The 7,952-nt window shown below is 41.9% G+C and overlaps 1 protein-coding gene across 1 annotated transcript; it reads left to right on the forward strand.

Annotated features, from left to right (window-relative positions):
• Nucleotides 1-3,733: 3,733 nt before the first annotated feature.
• Nucleotides 3,734-5,888, forward strand: LOC138893098 (uncharacterized). The gene is made up of 5 exons (XM_070176869.1): nt 3,734-3,764; nt 3,839-3,967; nt 4,052-4,337; nt 5,135-5,624; nt 5,697-5,888. Exons 1-5 carry the CDS (start codon nt 3,734-3,736, stop codon nt 5,886-5,888), a joined length of 1,128 nt encoding a protein of 375 aa, XP_070032970.1.
• Nucleotides 5,889-7,952: the final 2,064 nt, after the last annotated feature.

The raw sequence follows: 7,952 nt of genomic DNA on the forward strand, positions 1-7,952 counted from the left end.
TTTTCATTCGACCTCTCTGCGACCGGTTCATTCCTGCGGGTGACTTTTCGGGACGGATCAGGTTCAACTCTGCTAGGTGCCCGACTTCGGTTCTGTAACTGAGCTATCGCCGCCTGTTGAGCTTGTAACATTTCGAAGATCATCCGTAAATTGATCCTGTATCCTCCAATGTTTTGTGTATTTTGAGATACTGATCGAGCTCCACCACTGACGCTATTCTCGGGGTCGGTAGGCAGATTTGTATTGATAGACACATGTGAGTTAGCGTCAATCGGGTCCGCGACCGGAATTTCGATGGGATCAACGGGTGGTACCTCGTCACTAGGCACTATGTTGTTATTTTTGCCGTGATGGCCGGACTCATTGACAACGTGTAGTGGTGCTGACTGAGAGTTTGAAATTTTGAGCTTTAACCTGAAATTAGAGACACTTCAAAGAACAAGTGTAAAGTAGTGTGTGTTATGGAGATTTATATCAAATAACCACTATTATCTTTAGCCCCACGGTGGGTTCCAAGCTGTTTACCCTCAAGATTGGATAAAAATTGAATTTGTAAGTGGTTTTAAGTATACGTAGATTAACTTGACACAAAATGATAAATTAGAGTGCAATTTAAATAAATAACGATAAAGTAAATGCAAACCACACAAATTGGACAATTTCAGCCTTGGAAGGTTAGCCACCCTCGAGCCGAATGCACTTTGATCGGTATCAAGACTCAGAAGAATAAGAGCTTAAAGAGAATAATAATAATGTATTGCTTTGGAATGCATGTTACAATATGTTAAATGAATTATCAGATCCCCTTTATATAGTAGAGGAGTCCTACTTTAGGTACAATTCTATAAAAGGTAAAAAAATCTTTTGATTTACCGATTGCCAGATCCTCATTGATACGTGTCGAGATTCCCACCGTAATATTCGACCGGTCATGGATATTTCGGTCTTCTATTATGCTAACAATGTACCCCGATATTCTCGAAGGCAGGCACTCCAACCCCGGGTTCTAGCCCGGTGGGACTTGGGGTCGATCTTTAGTCCTTTATTGCCATGTTCCAAACTTGACCTACTATGTCGTAGGCGAGCTCGATTTCGACCGTACACAATGGCAAACAATTAGGATCTATATAATTATGGAGTTCCCCTTTAGCCTTCTTCTTGCATAGTTAAAGATATGATGTAATGCAAAAACGCCTCCATAAATGAATTTTCAAATGTGACATTATCAACTATAATTTTTGTTCAATAAAGATATTTTCAAAATAAGTAAAGTTTAATAATTGATTTAGTATAATAATTTTAATATACAGTGAAAAATATATAAATAAATTAATACTCATAGCAACAATTCTTTTATCTAATATATATATTAGAGAATTGACTAATTCAGTGTATTTTTTCCTTCAAATTGAAATGCTAAAGCATCAATGGTGAATGCAGTTCATCATATTTCTTGAATTTTGTATGTAATATTTTTTTCTTTATTGCAAAAATTTTAACAACGGCCTTAATATAACCTCAATATAATAGAAAAAAATCTTAAATTTTACAGGCAAAGACGAGATTCAAGTATTGATTTAGATGAAAAATATTATACTTCACCTTTGAAATGATAGATAGAGAAAAAAAATCTTTATTTTTTAAAAAACAACTCTCACCAAAAAAAATATTGCATAAAAGGGTTTACTTTCCCATTCAAAATGTGAGGGGGTATTAAATCTCAACCTTTAAAGATTAAGGGAGTAAAGTAAATTTTACTGTTTAAACTTTGGTGCAAATTCCCTTCCTGGGAAATCAAAAAGGGTAAAATTTTAGTGCGTCACCATGTAACTGGTACTTCACTGATATGGATATATTGACCCATTTCAACAAAATTAAACCTTTAACCATTACACAAGAATAATTGGGGGGGGGGGGGGGGTTAATCAGTGTTTGGGTTGAACATATTGATTAGGGAAGACGGTTTTTACTTCTTTTTTCTTTCATTTTGTTTATGAGTTTAACTTTTATATTCACGGGGTTAAAAGAAATTCACTTTATCAAATCAGGTAAGATGGCTATATTTAACGGTCCATAGTAAATTGGCACACTAACAAATCTTAATATGCTAATTACAATTGTACATTAATTATGAACAACACTCTGTATCAAATTATCAAGAAACAAAATGCAACAAACACCATTGTTTATCCTTAAAATCGGATAATAATTAAATATATAAGTGATTTTAAGGATATGTGATTTCACTTGGCACAAACTGAGAAATATGAAAATTGAAGTTAGAAATTAACTGTAAATAAAGCAAACCGATATATCATACTGCTTTGGCCCTTGAGCTAGGTTGCCCTCACACCAACTAAGTGTATAATTGAAGAGTAAGAACTGAATTACTGAATAAGAGAGCTTAAGAGAGAAAACGTAATATATTACTTTGTTATGCGTGAATTTGTCCTTACAAAATGATTGAAACCCCCTTTATATAGTAGAGGAGTTCTACATATGGTACAATTCTAATATAGAAGGAAATCTCCTGATTGGCTAATCAACCGGTCTTGACTTGATACATGACGAGATCTCCGCCACAATCCTCGCCCAGTTACGGATTCCTCGACTTTCTGTTATTCGACTTAGCAGGCTTCCTTTGATCTCGCTAGATCTCTATCCTTCTCGGTCTCGACCTTAGCTGGTCTCGATCTCGATCGATCCCTGAATCATGAGCTAGGCAATATTTATTCATGTAACGATCCAATATAACTTGGTATTGAACCTCGGTCTGCCACCCCAGTCTCGATTAACCATACAAAATCCGGCAAGCCCGATTTTGACCGTATACAGATAGTCCCCTTATTTTTTGGAGAGTAATGACAATAAACGATTTGAGCCTTCGATCATGACGTAATCGGCGTGACATAAGCAGTAGAAGTGATCGAAACGTCTCATCGGTACAGTTTCCCAGGTATTTAATGTGCGTCAGTCGATGGTCGGCCACTACCAGTTTTGAACCGTCGTTGTGAAACCGATAAATAGCCCCCTTCTTCATTATTTCAAACTTTAATTTCAAATCATTTTCATTCCAATCACCATAGTTCTTTGCCTTCTTCAAAGCTTTCTATCTTGAGATCTTTGAGTTTCTTTGCTTGTACTTCCTAAAACACCAAATACTTCAGTCTCCATTCTTCTTTGCCCACAAAAACTAAATGGCCAAAACATCTAAAACTGTTCCGCAGAAAGAGGTTGCTTCCTCATCTCGGCCAGCCGACGAGAAACCAGTGGTGGAGCCACGCCCTAAATTCTGACTTTAAGGTCGAGAAACCCTCATCGGTTCCTGGTCGATGCGAGCCAATATCGAGATATATATGCTCGATACCCAAAATTCCCCTTGACCAGGTGAAGAAATATTGCAACTGAGGAAATAAAGAGGTTGTGATACCGGCACCAGAAGAAGCGATCACCACCCACGTGGAAGGGTTCCTGAGTGATTACACGTATCCTTTCATGCTGGGTCCCCTCGATCCGGTCATCGTAGACTTCTGTAAGAAATACCAGGTGATCCTCGGCCAAATTCACCCTTCTTTCTGGAGGATCATGATACTGCTCCGTTTCTTCGTGAGCAAAATCGACGGGCTTCCCTTCACCCTTGACCACCTCATAAGATTATATAGACCTCGACTCTATCGAGGTGGGATGATAAAGCTTCAACGTCAGGCTACCAAGGCGCGCATCTCGAGTATAGATGAAGACAAAGATCGGGGCTGGATGGGCCGGTTCGTTCAGGTGAAGACCACGAACCTAATATGAAACATAAGTATGATTCTTATTAGTCTTTTTCTCGATGCAGTCGTTGCTTGGATGCCGGGTACGGTTGCCCACTTCGATAATTGGGTTAGGAGCTTGGTTTCGACGTCAACACATGCCGAGCGCGCATGGCGTGATTTGTCAAAGGGTCGGTGGGAGGCTCGTACTCATGGTAAGCCTTTTTCTCGACTTACTAATTTGTCTATCGTTCAAACATCTTTTCAAACATGAGTTTACTTACTTTCTCCTTTTGTAGGTCTCGGAAAGGACGCGAATATGAGACCCCCGTCCAGTGATGAAGAAGTTTTATCACCTATCTCAAAACCGGCAAAGGAGAATAAGAGGAAAAGGGCCTCGAACTACGAGGGTCAAAAACCCAAGAAGAGAACAACCAGTAAACCCAAGAGGAACACAATCCCACTGACTATGGAGTCAGTCCAAAGGCTAAGGGAAGAAGAAGAAGAGGAAGAGAAAGAAAATGATTCTGGGCTGGTGGCCCGTGTGCGAGCTAGCACCGAGATTCGGAGAACTCCTGAACCAGTGTGAGTTGATACTACTCCGCCTAGGCTCGATGAGGTTGAGAAGGAGACTTCGGCCCAAGTCCCCGATCCGAGAGGAACCTAAGATGCTTTATCTCGGGGCAAAGAGATCATTGAAGAGGCGGTGGATGCCGGTGCAGAAACCGGGCTTGAGGTTCCCCAAGACGTAGGCAGTGCCCCAAAAGACCCACTTGGGGAAATAGAGATCGGGGATTCCCCTCGTTTCTTTCATTTTCGAGTCGATGATACGCGACGCTCAGGCCATGGAGACTTGTCATGGGGAGAGAGCCCACGGAGAGGAAGATCCTTTCCATGGTTATTTTGTTAGGGTAGAAGATGTCACCGGTCTGAGTGGCTTGGAGGCTCCGAAGAAGAGCTCGGGCAAGGCTTCCTCGAGTTTTAAACTGACCAATCAGTTTCTGGCCCCTAGTGCCGATCCTGGGCGTAAGCGAATAATAATTATCACGGTCCCGGAGGATTCCCGGGTTCTTGATGCCACCATAGGGGTGGCTAGATACCTCCGATGTTTGGTCACGGAAGAAGACCGAGCCCAGATGGACGAGGTGGGAGCGCCTTGTCTTTTCAACGAAGCCCAATAGGCCCTGAACCGGGTAAGTTCATATTTTCTTTGTCAATTTTCATACTTGTACTTTTCTCCCCTTGTATAATTCCCTCTTTCTATTTTTGTAGGCTTCTGTGCTTTATCACGAGGCTTTTTTCTGATCCCGAGGGGAGCTGAGCTGGTACGAAGCCGAAATCTGAGGGCTTACTGAGGAGAGAGATGCCTTCAAGCTTCTCAGTGAGCATAGAGAAGGGGAAGTAAAAGGACTTCAGGCTGAGCTAGAAGCAGCTCATAAAGAACAAGCTGATCTAGCTGAGCAGGTAAAAAGAATCTTTGAAGTTAATGACACTGACTCGGGCGTGGTGGCTAACAGTTTGGTCCCACAGGTCCAGCGAAAGCTCGATGTGATCGGGCAGCTTCGTGAGGAAGCGGACGCAGTGAAAGCGGAGGCTAAGGTATGGAAGAAGAACATGGACCGCCTTGCCTCAGAAAAGAAGGTTGCCCGAGCTCAACTGGTTTCGGCTGAGACCCAACTCCGAAGCGTGAAAGAGAAGGCCTTGGTACAAGCCAAGAAAATTGAGGAGCTCCAGTATCATTTGGGTTCAGCAACTTCCGATCGAGAGAGTCTGGCCACAGAACTTGCAGCGGCCAAATCGGAGGTCAAAATGGCCAAGGCTAATGTTGATGCAATGGTGGCCATCTACCGATCCGACGCTGAAGCTGCTCAGGTTTGAGAAAAGGAGGTTGTCGAAGCTGCTCAGGCTCGAGAAAACTGGGTTGCCGAGCATGCTAAATGTCAGTCTCGAAGGGAGACTCTCAAGGAGATCCATGCTCGTGGCTTCGATCTTCCAACCGAGATCAAGAATGCTAAGGAGCTTAAAGCTGAAGCCAGAGTGTTGGCCTTTCCTGATGATGATGATTCTAGGAGTATGAGTGGATCCGAAAGTGAAGAAGTCCTCGAGGGCGAAGATGTCGCTCCCGGAGAAGACTAAGTCCTTTAGGATTAGTATTTTTTGTGTTTCTTTTAAGACCGTTTCGGTCTTTTGTATTTGATCGGGCCATGCTGCCCTTGTAAATGATTTTTGACACACACACACACACACACACACACACATATATATATATATATATATATATATATATATATATATATATATATATATATATATAAATCGTCTTCCTTTCTGCCTTATAAAATTATGAAGTTGTATTCTGAGGTCCAAGGTTTAGACAATTTGATTGAAACCAAACTAGTATAGCCCTTAGGATTTACGATCGAAACTAGTATAGCCCTTAGGATTTACGATCGAGTGAGTGCTTAATCGAACTCTAAGTAAGGTAACCTTTAGGTGTTTTATTTGAGCGAGGATGGTCTCTCGAACTCAAAGCAAAAAAATAGCTCTTAGGCTTTTGTAAAAAGATTGTTTATGGCTTTCTCCCCTTTTCGGCTTGAAAAAGTTTTTTATCATTTGTATTTGCAAAACTTGTAATACCTTAGCATGAAATAAGGAATTGTTCGAGAGTTCGAATAATTTCGTACTCATTAGAGTTTTCGAGGCTTGACATTATCGAAGCCTTTTATGATTTTGCTGAGGGTAGCCTTGTAAACCGGTTTATGAAAGAATTCGAAGGCCTGTTTTGTTACGGAATTCGGACGTCTTCGACCCGTGTTAATTCGGCCGTAGCCTCTTTAGTTCGGGATTTGCCCCTTGGGCTTATTTTTCCGTTTTACTTCGAGCTTGCCCAAAGTGTCAGTCCCCGAGTGGGGTGGGTGTGGCCTATAAAAATTGAGGGTTGCCTAAAAGGTCTTATGATCTCGTAGTTTTAATAATTCGATCTCGTTTAGTTTTCGGATGGAAGTCCCCGAGAGTGGGGGTAATTATCCGAACTTTGGTTATGGTCGGCCCTTAAGCCTGTTTACATAATAGATCGAGAGTATGAAATTGGTTATGGTCGGCCCTTAAGGCATGAGATATCGGTAAAGAAAAATAATTCTCTTTATAAATGATTATACATGCGTACATGTTCTGTGCCAGGGATCGAGCAAACTATGCGGGCACGATTCATTTGACTGTTTGGCCCTTACAAACTTTTCCCATCGAGACCCTGCTGCCATGAAGTAGCTTCCTCGCATCAAAATTGACATCTGAGGGCAATGCCCCCTAGTATTCGAGGTTGATTGTAAAGAAGCCTCGGACACTGTTAAATTGTACTAAATAGCATGATCAATGGTTGCCTCATTAAAAACCTCACCGAAAAACCCATTTGGGACAAAACCGATCTAAGGGAAAAAGAGTGCAACGCGTGCTTTCAGACCTAAAGGCTTCGTGTCGAAGAATCCATTGATGTTTCTGGTTGAACACCTGCAAGGGTTAGTTTAAAATATAAATGAAAATGGGAGGGTCCGTACCTTAGCAGTAGTATCGTTTTAGGTTCGATACTTTCCAATTGCTCGGCAGATGTTCGTCATTCATCGTGCCGAGCTGGTAGGATCCTTTTCCGATGATTTCGAGAACCTGGTATGAGAACCTGGTACGGTCCTTCCCAGTTTAGACCCAGTTTCCCTTTATTCGGATTTCGGGTGTTGAGGGTGACTTTTCTTAGCACCAAGCCCCCGACGTTAAAATGTCGAAGATTGGCTCTTCGATTGTAGTATCTTTCGATCCGCTATTTTTCGGCGGCCAATCGGATGAGAGCGGCTTCGCTTCTTTCGTCCAACAATTCTAGGCTCGTATTCGTGGTCTTGTTATTAGACTCCTCTGTTTCATATCAAAACCTGATGCTAGGTTCTTCGACCTCGACCGGGATCAGAGCTTCGGCGCCATAAACTAACGAGAATGGTATTGCTCCGGTACTGGATTTTGATGTTGTGCGGTATGACCATAGAACCTCGGGTAGTATTTCTCTCCATTTTCCTTTGGTGTCGGTCAATCTCTTCTTAAGATTTTGGATGATGGTTTTGTTGGTCGATTCGGCTTGTCCGTTCCCGCTGGGATGATAAGGTGTTGATAGGATCCTTTTAATCTTGTGATCCTCGAGAAATTTAGTTACTTTGC

This window comes from Nicotiana tomentosiformis, chromosome 5 (assembly GCF_000390325.3).
Source record: "Nicotiana tomentosiformis chromosome 5, ASM39032v3, whole genome shotgun sequence".
In the NCBI taxonomy this organism is placed as follows: domain Eukaryota; kingdom Viridiplantae; phylum Streptophyta; class Magnoliopsida; order Solanales; family Solanaceae; genus Nicotiana; species Nicotiana tomentosiformis.